Source organism: Molothrus aeneus, chromosome 21 (assembly GCF_037042795.1).
Source record: "Molothrus aeneus isolate 106 chromosome 21, BPBGC_Maene_1.0, whole genome shotgun sequence".
NCBI classification, from domain to species: Eukaryota; Metazoa; Chordata; class Aves; order Passeriformes; family Icteridae; genus Molothrus; species Molothrus aeneus.
Genome location: NC_089666.1, coordinates 3,422,256 through 3,447,408, shown reverse-complemented (window position 1 = coordinate 3,447,408; position 25,153 = coordinate 3,422,256). Strand labels below are relative to the sequence as shown.

At 40.1% G+C, this 25,153-nt stretch overlaps 1 protein-coding gene across 1 annotated transcript; it reads right to left on the bottom strand.

Moving 5' to 3' along the window:
- Nucleotides 1-18,526, bottom strand: TNFRSF8 (TNF receptor superfamily member 8). The gene is made up of 11 exons (XM_066564125.1): nt 18,432-18,526; nt 11,746-11,836; nt 9,422-9,547; nt 7,291-7,440; nt 7,100-7,193; nt 6,332-6,606; nt 5,981-6,091; nt 5,330-5,377; nt 3,654-3,679; nt 1,986-2,193; nt 1-833 (listed from the first exon to the last, which is right to left on the bottom strand). Exons 1-11 carry the CDS (start codon nt 18,501-18,503, stop codon nt 589-591), a joined length of 1,446 nt encoding a protein of 481 aa, XP_066420222.1. The 5' UTR covers nt 18,504-18,526; the 3' UTR covers nt 1-588.
- Nucleotides 18,527-25,153: the final 6,627 nt, after the last annotated feature.

Genomic DNA, 25,153 nt, shown 5'->3' with positions numbered 1-25,153 from the left:
TGTGGCACCTTTTGATCCTAATTCCTGAAGAAACATGAAATCCACGAACTTGAGAGTTCTGTTTATGCTAGGGAAAACTGAGATTATTATCATTTTCAATCAAAAGTTGAAGCCTTGAGTAAATGCCAGATGTTGCAAAATATATTACAAAATTTAATGTGTTGGAGTAGAAACAACAAGGCTGAGTCTCAAGCTTGATTCAGAATCCTGGCCAGAATTTTCACAGCTAATAGAAGTAACCAGACCCAGATTTCAATCCATTCCTTCACAGTGAGAAAGCAAGCTGTGAAACTTCAGCTGACATCCAGATGTCCTCTAAATTAGGCAGCTTTGATTCAAATTTGTGGTCAGTATGAGACTGGGAGACAGGGAAATGGAAGCATTTGATGTCAGCCATGAAGGCCAGCAGTTTGGATGATCCTGTCCTTTGTTAGGTGAAATAGGTTCCAACTCTCCTTGTTTGAATGTGTTTCAGTGTTTCCCAGGAGTTTCCCAATAATCTAAGGCACAGTGTGTGTACCTCCCTGGTCACAAATTCAGCCTTAGTGTCACTCTGGATGATTCTGTGTCTTCCCTCTCTGTGGGCTGTCACTTCTCAGTGGCAGTGGTAGGGTGGTGAAATTCCTTTCCCTCCTCTTCCACAGGCACCATTACATCATTCCCTGGAAAAGACTCTGTCTCCTGCTCTGGGTAGTGCATTTCCAGTTCCTCCTCTGTGCTTTCCTGGGCATCAAGGGTACTTTCACATCCTTTCACAGCACAGTTCTTGCCACTGGGCACCTCTGAGACAGACCCCACGATAACAGTGTCGGCCTTCATGATGTAGAGTTTTTCTGAGGAAGGAAAAAAGTAGTGCTGAGCATGGTGAGCAGTCACTGCTGCCCCAGAAATGGCTGGTTTTTAATGCAACATTTTTATTAGCACTCTGGACATTTCACATCAAGCAGATTGTGCTTCCATGGGGTTAAGCCACTTAGCTAGAGGTGGAGCTACAAAAGCAAAACAAAGTGGAAAAGGCAGAAGATATTCACAAGGATCTGTTAGAAGAAGCAACTAATTGGGATCTACAGAATCCAAGGTTTATGCTCCTGCTGTTTCAAGAAACAGCACCATATAAAAGATACCTTTGGGTAAAGATCAGCACTGCACAGAAGTTCTGGATCCTTAGGACCTGCAAAGAAATTAGTTTCTTTCTAGCTGAGAGTAAACTACAAAATTTTCTGAATTATGGGTCCAGCTTGTTGTTGTACTCCTTCACAGAAAGGACAATAAAGCCTTTTCAGTGGCTTAATTCAGAAGGATGCTGCACATCAGACACTGCAGGTTAATTGCTTGGAGATATTTGGATATGGTAAATCAAACCATCACATTCATCCCAATCCATAACTCACAGTAAAAACAGGAAGGGTGTTTAGTAAGGAAAGGTCAGGTTTTGTAATATGAAAAAATAACACCTTCAAATAACCTCAGAATTGGCTTTGGAAGTACTGCAGAATGTCTCATGCAGGTGGTGTCCCAGGTAAGAATTCACCCCCTGTGAATGAGCTCCTTGCCTGAATTTCTGTCCCACCCTGTGCCATGGTCAAAGACTTCATGGGAACACATGGGAGATGCATTTCAAGCCATTATTATGAAACCAGAGAATAAAATTACAGCTAAGTACAATTCTCATTCAGTATGACAGCATCATCTTCCAGCTGGCATATTCAAATTTCTTCTGTAAATCTACATATTCCAGAATGAAAAGGTGGAAGAAGGGAATTTTCTGTCAAATTCATAGTGACTAAGACAAAGATGAAGAAAAGAAAGCGTTATATTCCAAGGAATAGGTATTTTTGTGTCAAAGATCTGGAGATTCAGCACAATCTTTGTTAGGAGATCTGGACACTGAAGTTTACTAATAATCTTGTAATGCCAGTAAGTGCCATGTTTGAAAATTTGAAAAAAGAAGATGAGAAAAGGAAATAAAAGAAAGCAAGACTCACCAATTCTGTTATTTGTGTGGTCTCTGACTCGAGGATCCACGGGGCACTCTGGGGCATTGCCACTGCTTGGTGTCACCTCAGCCACACTCCAGTGAGGGCTCTGGGCTTTTTCGGGGCTGGACACCAAGTTATTGTTGGTTTCCAAAGGAAGGGCTCTGTCAATCAGCTCCTCCTCTTCCAGCCCACTCTCAGTGGTCAGTATGATCTTCTGCCAATAGAAACGGGAGAGCAGAAGTGGGGCGAGTGTAAAAACACCTCGGACATTGCAACAGGTCCACAGAATCCTCCTGTGGCAGTCAGGATAACAGAATGGATTTCCAGCACTGTCACAGGGAGAGGAATGTTCCAAAGTACCCAACAGATGCAGGAACTTCAAACTCCCTGCATCACTCAAGACCATATTTCAAAATAGTGTTTCTAAGCTGAATTCACAGATTTCTGATGACATTTTCAGGAATGTGCCTCATTTCCACTGAAGAAAATATGTTTTAGTTGCCTCTTAAATTTTGCAAAGACCTACCATGTTCCTATGGAAGAATAGAACAAGCCAGAGGCCAAACTGATTTAACTTCAAAATGCAATTGCAGAATGTCAGAGAGAAGAAACAAGCTCAGAATACCTAACACGTGAAGAATTAATTACAAGCAAGAATTAATTACATACAAGAATTAAGAACAAGCAGCTCTTTAAAAGAGGAACCGAAATCTGAGAGAGGATAAATCACAATTTTCTGGTGGTTCTGATCTTCTTCTGTTTCTACAAGGTTGGGAAAGGAAAACAAGATTTTGAAATGAGCACTTTATAACCCTTCACATTTTTTCACAATTTTGTGCAGGTTCTGATCTTCTTCTGTTTCCACAAGGTTGGGAAAAGAAAAAAAAAATGAAATGTGCACTTTATAATCCTTGCTCATGTCTGACTCTCTATAGAGGCAAGAATTGAAGCTCCTCACAATTCAGGAATTAACAATTACACACTGAAATTATGACAGCTGATTGCAACCAGACTGGAAAAAGCAGTATCTTGTGTGTGTGCAGGTGCACAACATTTAAAAGCAAACTCATTTAAAACAAAACAAAACAACAACAAAAAAAAGATTGGCAGCTGTGGAAGAGGTTTTACTGCAACTTCTGTCAGCCAGAGAGAAGTTTGAGAAAAGGATCCATGTTCACTCTTGAAAGAATTTTCTACCAAGGTTGTTGACATAGAAACCAAGAAAGAAAGGAGGATAAATTACAGAAACCTGCAAATGTCTATTCTAGGCTCCAGAGGGAAAGAAGGATAAATATGAGAAATCTGCAAATGCCTATTCCAATGAGCACTTTGTTTGTCTTTCCTGACCAATGAGTAAAGTGTAAACTTAGGAGTTTTGTAAGAATGTATAAAAAGCATGCATGCTATAATAAAAACAGTTTGAAGCCTTCTGAAAATGGAGAGTTGCTTTGTATTGTGACCGTCTCAACTATGGCATTATTTAACACCACATTAACCTCAGTTCAAGACATGAAAATATCGACTCCTAATACATCTCATCCCACCTAAATTATTATATATTGTAGAGGGAAGTCCAAACTAAAAGGCTGGCACTTTTTAGACAGGACATTTGAAAAGAACATGATTTGCTTTGGCATGGAAAGTGATCTGTTGTGGAATATTGTTCACACTTACTGCACATTTGTTCACGAGATCCGAGCCTGCAATGGAAAGGAAAAACATTATCCGAAGAAACCTCACAAATATTTTATGAGGTTATTAAGAATTATTATTATTATTATTATTATTATTATTATTATTATTATTATTATTATTATTATTATTATTATTATTATTATTATTATTATTAAGAATGTTAATATATGCTCTGAAATATCACCTAACAATGTACTTCCTGAACCACCCCATGTGCATGATGGTTTTCTTAAAACTCAGGGCACACTGAAATGAAAACTCAGGTTCACCTCACACTCCTGAGGTGAACCAGCAACGGGATCCTGCCAAGACTGTGATATCCTGCTGTCCCCACACCACAACTGGTACCCATCTTATGAAAAAATGAACTGATGAAACTGTCTAGATAAGAACAATACAAGCTTATTAAAAAGAAAAAAAGTATTTAATAACTTTCTACTGGATTAACCAGTCAGGTCAGTTCATCATATTGTCAGAGGATTATTAAGGGGGTGGGATTTTATGCACAGTTCCATTAGCAGGGAACACTGGGCAGAGAAGAGGTGAGAAGGAGGGAGTGTACAGCACCCTGCAGCACCATGAAGGTAGCTGGCCTCAGCTTTACTGTCTACTTACACCCTGGTGTGCAATCACCTTTATTTTCAGAGCATCAGCTCTGTAATGCTGCACAGTGACAGTTTTTATTGTGCAAGGCAAGTGAGGGAGAAAAAAAATCCCATTTTGAGAAAATTAAGCTGCACACCAGAGTTTTAAATTGTATTCCCGAATTAATGAATATAGAAAGCTCTGCTGTGTGGTGATTAGAATCTGACACAACAGAGAATAGCTCTGTCAGTGGAATTGCTGAGAGGGGATCAGCTATATGGGTAAAATGTTTGCACTTTATGGGATCTGGGCAGGATTTTTTTCTGAACAATCTCCCAGATGTGACTGATTGAAATCAATCAGGCGTTTTCCAGCACTGACACATCAACGCCTCAGCAGCAGTGGGGACAAAGTGCCATCTGCTGGCACCTGCTCACACCCAGCTCAGGAGCAGCAGCACTGGCCTCCTGCATGGGACAGCAGCAGGGACTGACATGGGACATGAGAAACTTCCACTTTTTATAAAATTCTGTAAAATAAAATCCCACGTTAAGCTATGTATAGTAGATATTTTCCCCCTAATGAAGGAGAGGAATGAGGAGGAGGACTACATCTTATCAGAAGGCCAATTAATTACTTTATGATACTATATTAGTCTATATTAAATTACACTATGTTACATTACATCTAAACTGAATCTGCCAAGCACTCCACTGCACAGCATCTCATGACTGTCAGCCAACAGTCCCAACACACACACACCTGGATCCAAGTGGTCAGTGAATCAAAACACTCACACCAGAATCCAATTATCAATTCCCTTCAGGTAATTGATCAATTCACTTCAGGTAAACAATCTTCCACCATGCATTCCACTTGTGAACAAACACAGGCACACTAAATGAGATAACAATTGTTTTTTCTTTCTCTGAGGTTCAGAGAATGTGAAACCCAGAAATATTCTTGGGAAGAATTGTGCCTTGCTTTTCTCTGTGAAGACAAATGTGGTGACAGCTATCTATTTACTCTTCAGACACAAGGATGGCACTGCTGGCCCCTCAGTCACCCACCTGGAGACTTGAGCACATATTTGTGTGCGATGACCGAATGCAGGTGTGCTGATAAAAGAAACTTTCATTTAGTCCAACTCACCATGGAGCCTGAAGGCTCCAACAGCTTCCCCATACCCACAGATCTACAACCAACCAACCTACCAGGTGCACACCCTGCTTTCTAGAAAAGAGGGAATGTGGTTCTGCAGACACACCCCACATCTAACTCCAGGCAAAGTCAGTGTCAGTAAAAATCACCCTTCCTCTCATGCCCAAAGCCCAGCTCTGTTCCCAGAACCAAAACCTACTCACACAACACTTCAGGCATCATTTAATACTAATGCCTGAGATACTAATACTAATTTATACTACTACTAATACTGTCATTGTCATCTGACAATACTGATACAAATTTAATACTAATGTCTGAGAGAAGAAACAGCTGGTTACCTTTTCCCCTCTTGTACGTCACCCACCTGCTTCCCTCCCTAAATTCACAGCTGCTTCCATCTTTCATGTTCTCCAACATCCTGCATGAGCAGCTTGCCCCAAACCCTTATCTGGCCTATAGAGAGCATTCCCTTCCCCCAGGACCTCCAGAAATATCCCCATATTTGAGTTTCCCATCTGCTGTTTGGCAGATCCAGTGTTACAGCTTGAAAAACTCACGCTTTCTCCTGAGGACGAGGATCCTCTTCTTGCAAACCTTCCATTTCCAAAACACCAGCATGGCCCCAAGAAGCACTACCAGGGAGAGAACCACTGCCCAAAGCACCACACCTGCAGCACAGAGAGGGAGCACAGGACAGGCTGAGAAAAGGCAAAGCCCTGAGTAGATCCATGTGTTTGAACATAGGACCATAGGCATCATTTCACCAGGCAGAGGGGATTTGCAGGAAGTTCCCACATAAAAATTGTGTTTACCAAAGATACTTCCAAATAAAAAGTGCTAGAGAGAGTAAATGTTGAATGAGTAAAGTTAAATGAGTTAAAAGAGAGTAAATGCTGTGTCTGTGTTACCTCCTGTTGTCATCTCCCCCTTGGCTGAGGTGGGAGCCTGAGCTTTCTCCTCAGGAGTTGAGCTGGGATTTTCAGTTGTTGTAACACTTAGAAGGTCACCACTAGCAGAGGTCACCAGGTTCTCCTTCACCATCCTCAGGTCAAAGTTATTTGTTTCATTGCTGAATCTCATGGACAAAGTGCTTGGGGTGAGGTAAGTGGGCAGCTGCTCCAGGCAAACTTGATCGTGTGTGGCATTTCCTTTCCTTAGGGTGACTTTGTTCAACTTGGCACAGCTGGGTGTGAAAAAGAACAGGTACAAGGCACACGTGTTTGCCATGTGACAAACATCCCCTTGGTCATTTTTGTACCAACCACAATTATTGCTTTCTGTGTAAAAGTCATTATTCTTCTCATCCCTGTGGCATTAATTCTTGGCCTGTGCAAAGCTGCTACTCACACAGGTGTGCAATTCCACTGTACTTAGTAAACTAAAAATGAGGCAAGCAGGAATCCTTCCTTCTCCTTCTCCTTTCCTTTCCTTTCCTTTTTCCTTTCCTTTTTCCTTTCCTTTCCTTGAAATTTCTTTGAAATTTCCTTTCCTTGAAATTTCCTTTCCTCTTTCCACAGGTACAAAGAGAGGCCTTCTAACCTCTGCACATGAGCCCATAGTGATTCCCTTGCTTCAAAGATGAATTTGTGTACTTTGCACTAGAAGTGACATACCTTGTTTCATCCTTCATTAATTTCACTCAATTAGCCAGTCCCATTAAAGAAGCACAGACTTACTTGGTGTGGGGTTTGCAGATGTCAGTGCTGGAGCTTTGATCAGAGAAGGTCCCAGCAGGGCACTCTTCACAAGTCACATCATTTGTTGAGGTGCCTGATTAAAAATCACAACTGAGGACCAAATAAAACGCATCAAGTCCAGGCCTATGGCCAGGAGCAGGACAGGTAAAGTGCACAGGTGGGATTCCTACCCCTGGTTTTGACCCCAAAGCCAGGCTTGCAGGCAGAGTGCTGCTGGCAGCGGGAGCAGCTGTCCACCACGGGCAGCTGGCAGAACAGGCCGGGCCGGCACTCACAGACACGGCTGGAGCTGAGGGAGCACGGCTGCTTCTCCACCAGGTCTGGGGGCAGGAAACACACACAGGGACAAGGGAGCCATGCTGTGGTGCGATTTCAGGGTTTACCTCAGAACCTCGGGTCCCTGCCCTGATAATTCCCTGCCAGGTGTGTCAGTCACCTCTCCTTTCCCCCCTGATAATTCCCTGCCAGGTGTGTCAGTCACCTCTCCTTTCCCCTCCCAGCACTGTCTGTCAATCCTGGCATTCCAGAAGGTCTTGAGTGATTGGGCAGATTCAAAGGATGCCCTCTACCCCTGGGGGGCATTGGGCCATCCAGGTGTCCTTTGTCCCTTTGTCCCTCCCCTCCTGTCCCTGCTTGGTGGCTCCCTGCCCCTTCCCTGCCCCTCTCCCCGGGGTTAAAGGAGCAGCAGCCACGGGCTCGGGGAGTTCTGTTGGAGCTGGTGCTGGATCCAGAGGCCTGAGGGCCAGAATAAAGCTCTGGATCCAAACCCTCCATCAGAACCAACTCCTTTCCTTCACCATCGCCTTAAAGCTTCTCCACAGAGGTAAACCCGAGGAGCAGACCCTGTTATGGGGGAAAGCTCCATCCCAGCACCACCAGAGCTCCTGCAGGCCTGGACTTGTCTCCATGTGCTCAGCTGCAGCACCCAGGCAGCCAAAAGTGTCTGTGGGGTGAAACACCACACACCCAGCAGCCAAAAGTGTCTGTGGGGTGAAACACCACACACCCAGGCAGCCAAAAGTGTCTGTGGGGTGAAACGCCACACACCCAGCAGCCAAAAGTGTCTGTGGGGTGAAACACCACACACCCAGGCAGCCAAAAGTGTCTGTGGGGTGAAACACCAGTTGCCGCTGTTTGGTTCAGCACCAAGGGCCAGACAAGCTCAGGCACACCCCATCTGCAATATTGGTAATTATTCCAATAGAGCACCTTGCAAGGGAAATGTAAACTGGGGCCAAAGCTGAACAGCACCAGCTCTAAGGCTCAGGATAGCAGGAGAAGGTGCTGTCTCTTGTCACTGTCATATTTTCTAAAAAATCCCTTCCCCAGGATTTCTTCTCCTGGGAAGCTGAGAGGCTTCAGAGAAGAATGAAAACAATAATTACCTGATTGCTTCTCCTTGTTTTGTTGCTTTGGAATGTGGTCTGGAGATTGTTTACCAACAGGTGAATGTTTGATTAGTTTCATGTAAATTGTTTTAACTTGATAATCAATCACCAGCCAGCTGTGTCAAGGCTCTGAGGAGTCAGTTTTTATTATTCATTCTTGTTAAGCCTTCTGTAAGTATCCTTTCTCTATTTCTTTAGTATAGTTTTAGTATAGCTAATATAATATAATATAATATAATATAATATAATATAATATAATATAATATAATATAATATAATATAATATAATATAATAATCAACCTTCTGAGAGCATGGAGTCAGATTCATCTCTTCCCTCATCCTAGAAACCTCACAAAGACCACAATGAATAATTAGAGAAGCCTGTAGATAATATGTTGTAATATAAGACAGAAAGCAGAAACCAGACTGGAATAGCTGTATAATATATAATATAATATAATATAATATAATATAATATAATATAATATAATATAATATAATATAATATAATATAATATAATATAATATAATATAATATAATATAATATAATATAATATAATAATCAACCTTCTGAGAGCATGGAGTCAGATTCATCTCTTCCCTCATCCTAGAAACCTCACAAAGACCACAATGAATAATTAGAGAAGCCTGTAGATAATATGTTGTAATATAAGACAGAAAGCAGAAACCAGACTGGAATAGCATTGAAGGGGAGAATTTTTAGGTAGTCCCAGGTGACACAGGCAGTAACATGGATTAAGTGCAAGGTAACATTCTGCTGTCTAACTCAGTAACCAAGGATGGATAATTTTGTTGTGAAAATTCTAAATGAATAAAATACAAAAATTAAGTGAAAATAAAATATACAGAGAGAGAATGTAACTGTGAGGTATGTGTGGGGAAAAGCAAACCTTTTGAGCATGACACACAGGCATCACATTGTGGCTTTTTGGATTTATTGTTCAGGTACTGATCAGGTCCACATGTCATGCAGTCTGCAGCTGGATCCTGAGGACATGCTTTCTTTTTAACATAGCCTGGAGAAAGAAAAAAAAAAGCAAAATATATCCAAAATGGGCAGAAAACCATCCTGAAATGTTCTTGTCTGCTTGTTTACCTGTTAGACACATTACCACAGTTTTACTCTTAGTTATTTGGTGTCTCTGGGAGATTTTTGCCTTTCCCATTCAAGTGTTAAGGAACAGGGCCAGGACACAGTCCCAGCTGGAGTGGACTGCTGTGAATGGGCAGGTGACAAGAGATTTGCTGACAGAAAAGACAACCAAGCTCCCTGAGGGCCACTGTCCTGCCACTCCCAAGTTCCCAGGGAGCTGGGTTTCATGTTTCCTTCTTTTCTTCATTTTATTAAAAGGAATTTTAGAAAAGCTCCTCTTTCTTTGCAGTGAGCAGCTGAGTTAGTAGCAGATTTGAACAGGTTATTGCTTGAAGGAGTAAGGATGATTAAGGTGAAAAATGATTCTTAAAACTTTTATTGTGGAGGGGTCCAGGACTGACATGGGGATGTAGCAATAAGAACCAGCAAAGGTGAACTCATTACAGCCTGGTGTAAATCAGATCTCTGCTTCTCACCCAACCTTACCATGACATCCCTCATGACAGGAGCTTTGGTTTTGAAGAAGAAAAGAGCTTTTCTTGGGACTGTCAAAGTCACATCCCCACCCATTTTTTTCTTTTATTGGACCTTTTTTTTTTTTTTCTTTTATTGGACCATTTTCTCCATCCCTTGCTCTGATTTACATATCCAACTTCTGAAGGACTCTAGAGGTGTGCCCAGCAGCACAGAATATCCCAGTGGGAATCCTGATGGAACTGGATACAAATAAAAATACTGGATTGAATCAAACACTAAAACCCTCTGTATTATCAGAACACAAATGCAGGTCAGAAATTTCCTTTAAGAAAAACGAAAGAAAAAACCTTCTGCAAGAAGGTACAGTTGGTGGTGAATAAAATACCCACCCACTGAGGGGGTTTTGGCCAGTGGGGCAGTTTCAGACATTTCCAGAGCTCTTGTCTCACCAAGGTGTTTCCTGTTGCTGACCTTATGTGCCTCTGAGTCACAGCCAGCTTCTAGCCCAGCAGAATGTGGCTCCTGACAAGGGCCTGTTTCCTCCTGTGAGACACTTTGCAAACTGTTGTGACTTTGAGAATAATGTCAGATTTTCCATACCTTCATTTTATATTTTTTTATCTCTGAGAAGAAACTCATTTAGCCTAATTTCACTGTGCTAATTCCCACCCAGGGGCAAGTGTTGGGAAGGATGAAAGTTTGACAAGAAAGTCTCACAGATATGTGTGCTTAGCAGAAAGATTTTTAAATGTAGAGTCTGATGTAGGAATAGAGATGGAAGCAAGTTTTGATAGAGAAGAAAAGAATTGCTGAGCCAGTCTCACTGGGTAACCAAGGAGGCAAAGGGTGTGTGAGTTAGAAGGGGTTTTTATGGCTTAGAGCAAAGGATAAACCCACCCCAAACAAGGAGATGTTTTTACCAAGCAGAAAGAGAGCACAGGCAAACAAATCTGCCAATGTGGCAAGTAGAAAAAAGGTCTCAGAATTTTCCACTGCAAGAAAACTGAAAAACAACTTCTGGCTTAAACTGTAATGTACTGACTTTTAGTGATTGGAGAACAGTAACATGAATATGGTAATTATAGTAGTTATGATGGGCTATAGATAATAGTTAAGGCATAGATTGGTTCTACTGTATTAAGATGCTCAGCAAAGAAAAGTCTAGAATGCATTGTAACCAAAAGAAAAGTCCAGAATGCATTGTAACCTAAACCAAAGGGTCTCCAGGCCTGCAGCTGGAGCTGAGAGCTGTAGGCACAGGCTCTGTCACCCACAACCCTGGGCTGCTGTAACCTCTTAGATACAATAAACTGCATTTTGGAGAGCCCCTGGAGTCCCACATCTCTCATTTAGGCTCTTACAGGCAAGTTTGAAATTAATTCTTTGACCTGGCTACTTCAGTGTCAAGTGAAGTGATAAAATCCCATTACAAGTCTGTCAGGTTGTCTGGTTTGCATGCAGACTGCCCAGGAGCAGGACAGTGCAGAGGAGATTCACATCTGGAGCCTCATTAGAGAGGGATTAATGAAACTGCCCCTTTCTTCAGGGACAAAATACAGCTCTGCAGAGACACAGGCTTCCTGCTGTCTCCATGAGAAGGGCTCCATATAAATTATATAATAATAAACTGAATTATAAACATACCTGAGGGACACTGGTAACAGCAGTTTTGTGAAGTTTCATCATAGAACCAATTCTCTCGTGTGCCACAGGAATGAGGTGGGGTTAAGGATTGCTGGAAATTGAAAGAGACAAAAGGCACAATTAGAAAACAATTAATTCTGTGCTAGAGCAGATCCCAATGCCTGTCTCAAGCAATGGTGGTGGCAGATGGTAAGGAAAAGCCCACAGTCTTTTGAAAATGCAAGTATTCCCAAAGCAACTAAATTATTGTCTGCATTTCCTTTGGAAACATTGCAAAATTGCAATGCTAATTGCAGTTAGAAAAAAACAAAAAAAAACCAAAAAAAAACCAAAAAAAAAAAAAACAAACCAAAACAAACTGTCCTAAAATTAAAAAAAAATTAAAAAAATTACCACCCTAAAATTATTTCATGTTAATTGGAGCTAAGGATTTGGGGTAATCCACAGAGGTCATTCCTGTTTGCAGTATCCAAGTTTTCTGTTAATTATGCAGTCATACTGTTTGAATTTGGCAATCTAAGTGTGTATTATAAACCAATACATTATTTTATTTATCATTTAGGGACAAATCCTGCAAGAGGATTTTGCCTTGAAAAGAATGCAAATACTCCCATGATGAAGCCCTTATTCAAATAACTAATCCCACTTCTGTTGTGAGTGGAGGTTTTCAGAAATAACCTTTCATCACTACATAGCCAATATTTATTTACTTTTTAAAAAACCCATTAAATAGTTTTGATATTAACTTACAAAATGAGACCCAGCTACAACTTCTAACAAGAAGCACATGATAAGATTTAGTTTTTGTATGGCTGGGCCACTACACGCTCTGGGAAATTACAGTGCTACAAGTGTTCTGATGAAAAAATCTGATTTTTGAACTTGGCATCTCCCTTAAGAATCCCCTAAAAGTGTTGTTATCTGAAATTCATTTTCAGTATTTACTAGAAGGTATAAATAGTGATTTTTTTGTGGGGGGGGGGGTTTGGGGTTTTTTTTGTTAAGAATTGATAAATCCCCTGGAGATTTTCCCACACGATACTGGTAGAGCAGTTAAATATCTCAGAAACTCCACATCTCACTTTCTGCCAGTGAATTTCCCACTGGTCTATGAAACAATACTTGCTGTCACCTTTGTGCATTGTGCAGAATCTCATTCCTAACTCATTCCACAGCCTGTTCTCCTATTTAATATACACAAAATATAAAAATTATGTAACTTCCATCAGAAAACAGGAGCTTTCAGTCAAGGAGGAAATTAACAGAAGAACAAGAAATAGAAACACATCGAAACCATGAAATTTCATCCAAGTCCAGTAACAGAAGTGGGAGCTGTGACACATCCCTGCCCTGTGACCCCTGGGCTGCCCTACAGGCACATTTTGTAGCTGCCTGTAGAGGCCAGAGCAGGAGTTTCTGCTGCTCAGCCTGACTCAAACCACCTTTAAAAGGTGCACCTGGTGTTCTCCTGCTCTGGGGAGGAAGCCCCAGACTGGAGGAGAGGGCTCTGGTGTCTCCTCATCACGTGTGGCATTCGCGTTCTCTGGAAAAATCCCTTTGCCCAGGATTGTTCTCCTGGGAAGCTGAGAGGCCTCAGAGAAAAGGAAAACAATTCTTATCTCATTTGCTTTCCTGTGTTGTGCTCGTCTAGAATGTCTGAAATTTGTTTACCCACAGGTAATTGCCTTTTTAGACTCCAGTGTGAGTTGTTTTGACTCATTGGCCAATTTCAGAAATAACCTTTCATCACTACATAACTGATATTGTTGTGTCACGGCTCTGGAAAGAGTAATGAGTTTTCATTATTATCTTTTTAGCATTCAGTAAGTATCCTTTCTGTATTCTTTAGTATAGTTTAGTATTCTTTACATATATAAATATTATATATATAATTTATATATAAAATATATAAAATATAAAATATAAAATAATAAATATAAAATATATACACTTTCTAGATATTATTTTATAGTTTATAACTTTTATATATTTATATATAAATAATTTATATTTATTTATATATATTTATGTATATAAATATAAAATATATTTTATATTAAAATATATTTATATTTTTATATAAATAATTTATGATTTTATATATTAATATACAAATATAAAGCATTATTTATAGATAGAATATAAATTTTATAAATATATAAATCTAATATATATAATTTATATTTATATATAAATATAAAATATATTTTATATATATAAAGATATTTTTATATTTATATAAAATAATTTATAATTTTATATATTTATATAAAATATATATATTTTATAGATATAATATAAATTTTATAAATATATAAATCTAATATATCTAATATATATAATATAGTATAATGAAGTAATAAATTAGCCTTCTAAGAACATGGAGTCAGATGCATCATTCCCTCCTTTGTCAAGGCACCCTACAAATACAATTCTCACCTCTGTGTGCAGGGGGCCATTGCCACACAGACACTCCCAGAAATGACCACTCAGTCCCGAGTTACTTTGTGAATTAACTGTTTCTAGAAAGAAAATTCCAGAAGCAATAGCATCGTGGTTGTGGCTAAGTTAGCCTGGATTAGGTTCTCTGCAAGAGCTGTGGGAAGTCACTACAAATACCGAATTTTTTCTTCCTGGTTCTCCTGGGCAACTCTGGCTGCAAATGAATTTTAAACAAGAATAGAAGCTCTTGAATTATTGAATTACTAATGCAGCACATAAGCTTACAGCTTATTTAATTGTCTGGTTTGGGGTTTAAATTTTATAAATATATAAATCTAATAAGAATATATATAAATCTAAAAGAATAGTGTTTGTGTAAAAATCTGAGAGAACTTTTTTAATGTATGAGAGCTTTTTTTAACAGTTACCATGCCAAGAATATGAAAATCAGGAGTTTTAGTATTAGATTCTGCTCCTGGTTCCAACAGTGCACATTCTGATGATGGACTTGACCTGGTGGTAGTGCAGTGATAAATCACAAAGTAGGCCTACATACTGAACAGGATCTGCAGGTGTACCCCTGAGAGGGTACTCAGGTTTATCTTCCCCCTTTCCACGGGAGGGCAGCTCTGCTCTGCAGTCGCCCACAGCACACAGCTCATCCCTGCCTCCTCCACAAATGCTGCTGACGAGGGGCCAGCTGCAAGCACAGCTTTGGACCCATCTGTGCTGTTACTGGGCCAAAGGTGCTCTGCTGTGAAAGAACATCTCTCAATTACTGTGAAAAATGTGTATTTTATGATTGGCTTTTCGCAAATATTAAAATGAATATGATATGTGTTGTGTTAGAAAGTTACGCTGTGGTAATTTTCTTAAGTAGTGTGTTAAATATAGTTTTAGGTTATAACGTAATGTTAAAATAGAAACTGTGCTATGTAAGATACTTTTTTTTAAAGAGAGGAATGAGGTACTCCCACTGAGATAGCAGCCACAGGACACCTGGATCTTTCAGAGAAAGAGAATTTATTGCTCCATTATCAGGAGAAATGAACTTCTCCCTGCCTTGCTCAGCCCTGAAAACACCATTAGGATTCAGAGGAAGAAGCTGACACTGCCCAGACAGAATCCTGTGTTTGAATGGAATTTATGCATCATGGATGAGGTGTATGAATATGCAACAGGCTGTTGCTTTTAAGGGTTAATCCTCTGTCAATGTGGGTCTTTTTTCGGGCTTATTTTGCCCAGAAAAGCCCCTGGAGTGTCCCTAACTCTTTGTTTTTATTGTCTCATATTGTCCAAAATCCCAATTGTTCAAATTTTTATTACTCTAATTATATTGCTATTTTTATAACCATTTTATTACTGTTAAACTTTAAAAATTCTAAAAACAAGTGATGGGTGTTTTTCACAATTACCCCATCTCAAAATCAAAAAAAACCCCTTAATCCAGCAGAAATTCATTTTAACAAATCACAGCAGGATGTCTATGACTGGGAAATCACCTTCTGAAGACCCCATCACATCTAATCCATAAGCAAAATGCCTGTAAGTCAGCATCTGCTCAGTAGAGGTGTTTCATGAGTGTAAAAATTAGCATAGATCCTTTCAGTGATAAATAACATTCATGTCAGTGCTCAGCATCAGTCACCATGCCCCCATCCTTGTCATCTTTGTCCCTCCAAATTCTGAAGCTGTTTGACTCCTAATGTGACCTGTAACAGCAACACAATGATGCAAAGTTCTGCTCTTAACTCAGCAGGAAGGTTGGTCCCCAGCACTCCCTAAGGGGTCAATGAAAAAATACCAGTTTTATTGCAATAACATCTGCAATTGCCATTAGAACTTAGACTTCTGTTTGTAAATGTGAATTATAAAAAAACCCTTTAACATTCCAAGATCACACACGTATTGCAGTAAGGCATGTGGCTGTGGTGGACAGTAGGTATTTATCCTTCTCTCTGACTTTCTGTTCAAATAAAGGCTTTGGATTTAGCAGGAGCTGGAACACATCTTGTGAAAGGAAAGATGACAATTCCTATCCTGCCTGGACTGCTCTGGGACAACATGCACAGGAATGCACTGGTTCAGAGCTTTCAGTCACTCAGCAAGTCAACAATTTTGTTTTTCTTTTCTGAATGCATTGCAGATCAAGGACCAATTAAATAAAGCAAACATATAGATCAAAAGTATTTGGGTTTTTCAGCACTTGCTTGAGAGAATTTGTTTTAGGAAATAGGCTTTTTGCAGCTCTTCTGACTTTCTACAGAAATGTTTGCTATTCCAATTTAAAAAATGGAGCTGTAAAAGTGGTGCTGAATTCAGTGGCTACTCTGCAATTCAGTCAGGACAAGGTTTGACTCATTTATTTATGGTTTTTTGAACTCATAGAGAAAAAGTGATGTGAGGCAGAGTAAGAAATGGGGCTTGCTACAAATGAGCTGTAAGTCAGGAAGAAAGCATATTACAGTAAAAAAGAAAAAAATCTACCAGCAGTGGCTATTCTAGAACTGACTAATACTGCAGCAAAACAGTTAACTGCCTGTCAAGCTTCTATCCAAATTCTGACAGCACAGAAAAAGCTGATAATCTACAGCTTCAAGTAGTCAAGCTTCATTTGCTTAATAGTAAAGACATTATAACAAGTGAGAGTTCTCTGAATATAAAAAGAAACAAAACCCAAACTGTGGACTGAGGTAAGATGGAACATGGTTTAGAAATATGACCACTAAAGAGTGACTTGCTCACATTAGAAAGTATCACTTGTACTCCATTAGCAGTAAGAGCAAATATTGCTGCAGGAGAGTGCAAAGCCAGGTCCTCCTCCCAGAAAGGTCTGTGATAATTTTACAGTGACTCTGAATATTGACAATGAGTGCCAGAAAACCAAATTTTCTCTCTGCCCCATTCACTTTGGGAACAAACCACCAAAAGTGATGTCAAAGAGGAAGAATATCATCTTTTTGTTTCTACTGGCTTTCCTCCTGAAGCAGTCTGCATTCAGCACACCGGAGAAGCTGATCTGAATCCCTTCCCAAGCATTCCCCTGGTGAGCAAGGATTGCAGACTCCAACCCCACAGAACACTCATCCCTCTGTACCTCAGGGAGGAGACAGTGGCAGGACAGATAACGTGGGGAAAGTAAACCAAATTCACAATGTGGGAGGGGAATTTACAACAGAGGACACAACAGCAAACTCCCACTCCTACCAAAAGAACCAGGGGGATCTTTTTCAATGTCTATGAAGAGGGCACAGAACTTGGTTATTTTCAAAGATTTCACTGGAGTCAGTGTCTTGTAAAAAAATCTGGCAGCCCAAGTGATGTGCTGGAGTTTTTAGTTCCCATGTACTGACAGGTGTTTTAGGCCAATACATGCTGGTATTTCCACTCTAAGGGGATATAGCTCATTTCTGATCCAACTCCATGCAAAAACTCACCTACTTGACCTCACCTGGGCAGCCTCTCTGTGCCTGACCTTTCTGCTCTTTAAATGTGAATTTTACAGTGTCACTGAGGGAAATCACCTGGATTTATGCCAGGTGCTGAGGGCTCACTGCCATGTGATCCACGGGAGGAGGGGATCAGTGGCAGTGTGTGGGTGGAAGCAAACCCACAAGAGCTGATAAGATTAGAGCAGGGAGCTGCTGTGCATCTACAGCATCAGCTGAGTGCAGCTAGTGGGTTGTGTCTATTTGAAGTGATTTTTGATTCAGAAATAGTAGTGGATTCATGAGGAAGTCAGTGTCAGTGGGGTGAGGGGGGTGTAAAGGAAAAGGTCTATTATTGTTTAGCCTCTACACCTTTCAATTTGCCTCTCCTGACTTGCATCAGCAGAGTGGGCAGCAGCCCTCTGACCCAAGCTCTGCAAGGATGTGCCTGCACTGAGCACACAGGAAAAATAAAAAAAAACCCAGCCCTATGAAACCTTTCCTCACTCCCAAGCTGTTTTGTTTCTTTTTCTCCTCAGAGAACTCTCACTTGTTGATTATGTGCCTGGAGCTGCAGCAGCTCCAGCAGTGCCAACCAGATGCAGATCCCAGCTCCTATCCCACACTCCTGCCTGCAAAGATCCCAGAGAGGGCAAATTCCCCTGGCTGCTCTGCTTTATGCCTTTAACCCACAGTGCTGCACAAACCCTGCTTCTGTGGACACCCACCCCAACACCCAGCTGAGGGCAGGGTGACTCTGCACCCCCAGGTGCCCCAGAGCTCACCAGGCAGGCTCCTGGTGTCCCCCTGCCTTACCTGTGGGGTGGTCTGGATGTCCTGGAGCAGCAGCAGCAGCCACAGTCCCAGAGGCAGGCTGCAGGCAGCCATCTGAGGGGCTGTTAGATGCCCCTGGCTGCCAGCACTGCAGGTGACACAGATGGGTTGTCCCTTCTGGAGGCTGAGACCCTTCCACAGTCCCACCAAGTCATGCTCCTTGCCTGTTCCTTCAGTCCAGAGACATCACAGCTGCTCAAGACAGGCAGGCTTTGAGACTCAATTGAGCTGAGGAAACAATTGAGAAGGAAGGGGGAGGGGGGCTGCCTCAAAAGAGCAAAGTAAAAATAGAACAAACCAAAACTGCCTCAATGCCCAGTCCTGGTGCTGTCAGTTTCTGCCAGTCCGTTGTGAGAGTCAAGGTTGTCACCCAAGGCACAGGGCTGGCTGTGCACAGGCTCCTGAGTCATCTGTGCTGCCCTCTGAGAGCTCCTCACCACCCCAAAGCCTTGGCCAGGCACAAGTCCAAGCCCTGCCCCAGCCAGCAGTCACTTTTTCAAGAGTTGCAACCAAGCCTCAAGGAAGTTCCCAGTTAGAAACTCTAATTCTTTCAGTACAGTCATTCTACTCCTGTTTGGATGAGTGGGTGAAGAGTCACCACCAACCATGGTGACTCCTCTAAGATTCAGGCTTTACACACTTCAAATACCAACATACTACAGACCTTCCCCCTGAGAAAGCTTCCCTTTCCTCCAATCCCAGGAGAAACTAAAATTCCTGCTGAGGACAATCATCCTTAAGACTGCACCCATTGTTTCACTCACTTTCATTTGTTACTCTGGATGGTTTTTGTTCTGATGCCTGGAAATGTTTCAGTTGGTTGAAGATGTCATGAAGCCTCCTTATCTGCCCTAGTATAGTCAAAAGTGAAGGTTAGCCACTTCAAAAAGACAAAATGCCTTGAAAACCCTCTGAGGTACACAGGAAAATAATGACAATTTGAATTCTCACACCGCTGAGCTGTTTTTTCTTTGCTTCTCACCCTTATCAACAACAACAAAAGAAATGAGAAAATACTGAAAGTCAGATAAATTATTATTATTTTACTAAAGATCCACAGCCACCTCACTGCCATCACCACCAAGCACCAAAGATGAGCATTCCACAGGGACCCTGTGTAAATATTTTCAACTCAGAGCTGCAGCAATTTTAACTACCTCGATTTTTTTCTCCAGAATTCCATCATACAAAGCCCAGGCATTTTCAGCCTGATGTCTGTGACACACAATGCATCTCTTCACTCTGCCAGGGCACTGCTCAGTTTCTAAGCTCTCTTAGCTGCAGAAGTTCTTGGGGTAGATATGCCTTATAGGTCTAGAGACAACTAAGAATTTCAATGCCAAATCTTGATTTTCCTGATTAAGTTATGGGCTAGAACACACCTTAATCTTCTGTAGTAATATGCTATTAGGCAATTATCCCAATTTATTAATGCAGTGTCAAATAACACAGTAGTCAGGACAACTGATGAGATCTGTTTGTATTTTTTCCCTCCCCTCTGTGTTTTTTTCCTCTTATCAAGCCTTGTCCAAGCTTTTCTAACTAAAGGACAGGCACCAACATCACAGAGAGCCTGGAAGGTTTAAGTTACACTGCTGAATTCAAAGCATCTGATGCAACAATGACTGATGTTGAGTACAAAACTCTGTATGTAAAAGACTTTCCCAGAACTGGCACCAGGGAGAGATTTCTGGCCTATTTTCCATAGGAAAACTGAAACGAGCATACCAAGGATATTTTATATATAGGTCTATTCATTCCTTTTTAATGAATGGCATCAATCACTTTTTAACCCATTGGATAACTTCAATTAAATTTCTCTGAGAGGGCAATGCCATTAAGTTTTACAAAGGTTCATGGAACAAGATGATCTTGGATAAAGAGACAAGTGCCTGGTGGCACTCACTGAGGGAAAGGCTCCTTAATGCTCCTGAGAAGAAAAACTCCAAAGTGAAACTGGACTTCCCAGCTGCCATTCTTCCTTGAACTTCTTAATCATTCAGTTCTTTCTTGATTGAACTAGATATTTAACAGGATAGGAAGTGCTTATTGTTGCTGCTGGCTTTTCAGAAAGGCTGTTACATGACAAAATGTTATTACAAGTGTGTAACAAAAGCAACACAAATGAAGAGGGTGAAGAGGTTGTCCCACAGGAACATCACAGCCTGTGTGCATTTCCAAGTGAATGCATTTTTTCAGACTTGGTGTATTTTGATTTCAAATACAACAAAAGGGGCTTTCCAAAAGAAGCCCTATCAGTAACTGGAAGAATCACCTCCATTTTACAACAAACCCACGCTACTGTTCTCTACATAGTGGCTCTATTTCCTAGAAAATAACCTCCTCTGTTAATATGAAAAAACCCCACAGAACAAATAGAAGCAAATAACCAACCCCTCATTCTCTGGTCTTCCATCACAGGACAATGTCTGTCAGGCCCCTGTGAGCATGCTGTTATTATTTATAATCTTTATTTATTACACATATCTGTCTCTGGCAGCTGGATCACTTTTGCTTTAGGTGTTGAAGGTAGTGATGCCCTCAGACAAGCTTTCTTGGCATTTTCTATTTTAATTCAGAAAACCCTGTCAGTCAGGGGTTGTTCAAATGCCACTTGGCACCTGGAGCAAGAGAATGCAGAGACCCAAATAAGCCACAAAGGAAAGTCTCCACCACATGCCCAAAACATTCCTTCAGCAATGTCTGTTCTCTGTGCTCTAGCAGTGAGAGCCTTTCAGCAATGGAATACTCCAGAAAGATCATTGATACACACATACTCAAGCAAAAGCAATCATGACATTTTCTAATTTTGAAATAGCTCATGTGGTACTTTTACCATGGTTTCTTCTGCTTTTAAATATGTATGTTCAGTTCATATGTATCTAGCTGTGTATAAGAGGGGAAAAAAAACCACCAAGAGAAGTGTCATCTCTAAACTCCTGACAGATAAAAGAGACCATGAAATTTAAAAGGATACATATTAAAGTACCTTGTCTAAAATCTGTATTTCAGTGTCTGTCAGTATTGCTATTCAGAGTGATGCCAAATTGATTTTTGCCTTTATATATTCTCTATATTCTTTACATATATATTTGTAGCTCTGTAGCCTATTATTGTATCCATAGCTAGCATTTTACCCACTCTCTTAGACAGAAATAAATACCCTGGGGGCCCCAAGCCCTGGGGATCCAAGGTTTGGCTCTCTGGGAGCCAAGGCTGAAACCAGCTCTCTGAGACACATTTTCATAAAGAAACTTTAGCTCCTGTCCAAGAGGGTGCAGGGTTTCAGAAAAGGGTAGAAGCAGGGAGGAGTTACTTCATCATTATGTCTCTAACTGGGGACTCTTGTCAGTTATGGTAATTTGATAAACAAATAAAAATTGTATCTGCTTTATGTTACATGTGCACCTTTGGCACTTTCCACCGAGTGTGCTGTGTGCTATAAGGACCCTTATGAAGGATAATCTTTATTTATAAGGATATGTCTATCTATCTATAGGGATATATCTATCTAATCTATCTATAGGGATAACCTTATAAAGGATAATATAAAGAATCCCTTATAGGGAACCCCTATCATCACCTAACTCTGTCTCTCTTGTACTTTTAGGACCACTGAAACAGCATCAAGAGCATTTTGCCAGCAGTATGCTGACAAAAAAATCACCAAACTCTTGCCCATTACCAGATGAAACAATGCCAGAGCTTGAAACTTCCTAAGGGGCCCCAGGAGTACTGAAGGCAGGGCTGGTTGAGAAACACTCTACACACCTTGGGGTGCAAATGAAAAAAGAGAAGAGAAATGAAGGCATTTCCTGCAATGAGAAGTGCAGAGAAGCTCATGTTTAAAAGAAGGAAAGCAAGAAATGAAGAAAGGAAAGAAGCCAAGAATTATTTTCTGGCTGCCTTTCTTGATTATTTTGGCATTTTAGCCATTGGAGAGCTCTGTGCCTGGGTACCCCAGATAGTGACACTGTGGTAACAACACACAGGGTCTCGATGATTTTAGATATACTGAACTTCTCAGGAAATATATCTATAATATAAAATATATAATATAAAATATAAATAATATAACATATATAATATATCTACATAATATATTATATAAAATATATTTTATATATATTATAAAAATATAAAATATATATTATATAATATATAATATATAATGTATAATATATAATATATAATAAATAGTTTATATATTATATATTATATTTTTAAAAATATATATACTGAACTTCTCAGTAAATATATATAAAATATCTAGAAAATATCTATATATCTATAATATATAAATATATTAAAATATGTATTTGTATATATTATATAATATATACATTTTATATATATATATATATATATATATATATAAATTTTTAATTTTTTAATGTATATACTGAACTTCTCAGTAAATCTTTCCGCAGCCACAGGGAACAGACAGGAGTGAGTGGAGCACTGGTGCCATGGGATCTCACCAAGATCCATCACAGCCACTCATTGGGGTTTGAACTGGCTGTAGCTGACACAGTATTTGAAATTGCACGTGGAAGAAATAGACCCTCATTTATGCCACAGATTGACAAAATTCTGTCCCTCTCTGCCACTCTGGTACTGATATTTATTTGGTGACCCATACACTTCTCATTCTTAGGATGAAATATTTGTCAATCCATTTAATTATGTCACTTTAATGGATTAAATACACTGCAGGTACTCTTGAGAACATGATCTGAGGTCTGTTTTGATTCAGCAATTTACCTTAGTATATTTCTCCATTGTGATCAAAAATGAAGATGGTTTAAAGCTCTTCTTGCACTCTTGTTAAAATGTAGCAATGGCTTCAAATGGGGTACCATCAGGAAAAAAAAAAAGGTTACCATATTAATAATAAAGATAGCAGGTCTTAATTTCCACTTACACTCCTTTACGTGTCATTTAGATAAATTTTATGTGGACAAAAAAATCTTATACCTTTGTTTTCATTATCTTAACTAATTCTACTGCCTTACATAAAGGGACAAAATAACTAATGTAACAACAAAAAATCTGTATAAAATGTCTTTTACTGCCCCATAGTAGCTTCAAAACTAAAGAACATTTTGAGTCAGACTGAAAAATGAGAAGAGCTGACAGAGAATTCAGTTCTCTTAAGAAAGCAGTGGCTTCCATGAAAGAAACCAAAATCATATCACAGAATTACTGTCCACAGGCTGAGAGAGACAGAGAGGAGAGGGAGGGAAAGAGAAATGACCTTAGATGAGAGATCACACCATGTCTGCACTTTCAGTAATTCTGACTACAGCTTCTGGAATGGTGGTACAGTTACACATGGTCACTCTCCATAGAAAAAGCTCTTGGTAAAGCAATTTGGAAAAGCACCAAGAGCTCCAATTCTAGGTATTTTAGTCCCAAATAGAAAATAAAAAAAGTTTGGGGAAGACTGGCCAGGGGGTTAAAACACAGAAGTGGGACTCATCTGTTCCCCACAGTGTCACAGACCTCTGGGGTAGCTCACATCCTTTCTTGGTACTCTGGTTCTCCTCATCTAAAAGCTGAGTTTTAAAGTTTACCTAATAACAGAAACCAGATGAACTTTCCTTTGTGGACACAAACAAAAGAAATTTGGGAAATATGAAATAATTTTTGTGAAAGAATCAAAGGGGAAGATTTTCAGGATGTAGTTTTTCTAAAGACTGTAAAACTTCTTTACTCTGACTTATTGAGCATCTCAGCCTTAAAAATTTAGGGTGTTGTTTTCCTCTTCCTGGCAATTTTGCTCTGGAAGGGAGGAAACCAAGTCCTTAGTTTTGGTCAGCCATTATCCAGGGAGCTGGTGAAATCGAGGGGTTTGACTCCAAAGAGAAAAGACAGAACTTCTCTTGTGTTTTTAAATTTGAGACACTTTGAAAACAAATCCTTATGGGCTTTGAAAACACAAGTTCCAAAGAGATGAAAGCCCCCAAAATCAAAGTTTGCAAATGATTCAAAAAGCAAGTTCAAGCCACATGCAGCTGTTTCACCTGGGAGTTCTGGGGAGAGTCACTGCTTGATGTGCTGATAACAAAACAGAACACATAAATCAGAAAACTCTTGATATTAATTCTTACTGGCAGCAAGAAACACCTGATCCTGAGACACCACAAAAATGATCTTAATAGGAGAAGGCAAACAAACACTAAAGACCATCTAACACTGGTACTGAAAAGTAGGTGGGAGCTGTATTTTAACAGCTGAACTACATTGCTCTGTTCAAAGCACTCACAAACACATCATTTACTGCATTTAATATGTCTAATTAAGCAAAGCTGGATTTCCCATCTCATGAATCAGTGTTATATTTATGAAACACAGTCAGCAAGGGGAACTAAACCACCAGCTTTACTACAAAAACATCAGGCAGAAGAGAACTGACACGAATGAGCACACAGAGAGCCAGCCATTAACAGGGTACACAGCTGCCCAGACTAAACCAGTGTGTTCCTAGTGCTAAATATGGGGAAAAAATATAAATCCAGGTCAAGCCTACCTCCAGGAATAGCAGACAAGCTATCCCATACTTCTGTGCCTACACAACCAAGTCCAGTGTTTGTATAATTTTGAGGCTTAGGAAACTCTTGGCCTCAAAACATTTCAGTATTCCTGAACCCTACGATCCCAATGAACCCCACAGACGCCCCACTCTCTGTTTTCCCTGGAAA

What these genes read in the sequence shown, in the direction of transcription:
- TNFRSF8 (XM_066564125.1), bottom strand. Translation starts at nt 18,503, where the DNA reads ATGGCTGCCTGCAGCCTGCCTCTGGGACTGTGGCTGCTGCTGCTGCTC. An exon ending in CTGTTACCAGTGTCCCTCAG is followed by an intron (nt 9,548 to 11,745) that starts GTATGTTTATAA and finishes TTCTTTCTCCAG; the next exon opens with GCTATGTTAAAAAGAAAGCA. An exon ending in GGGGGAGATGACAACAGGAG is followed by an intron (nt 6,092 to 6,331) that starts GTAACACAGACA and finishes TCTGTGCTGCAG; the next exon opens with GTGTGGTGCTTTGGGCAGTG.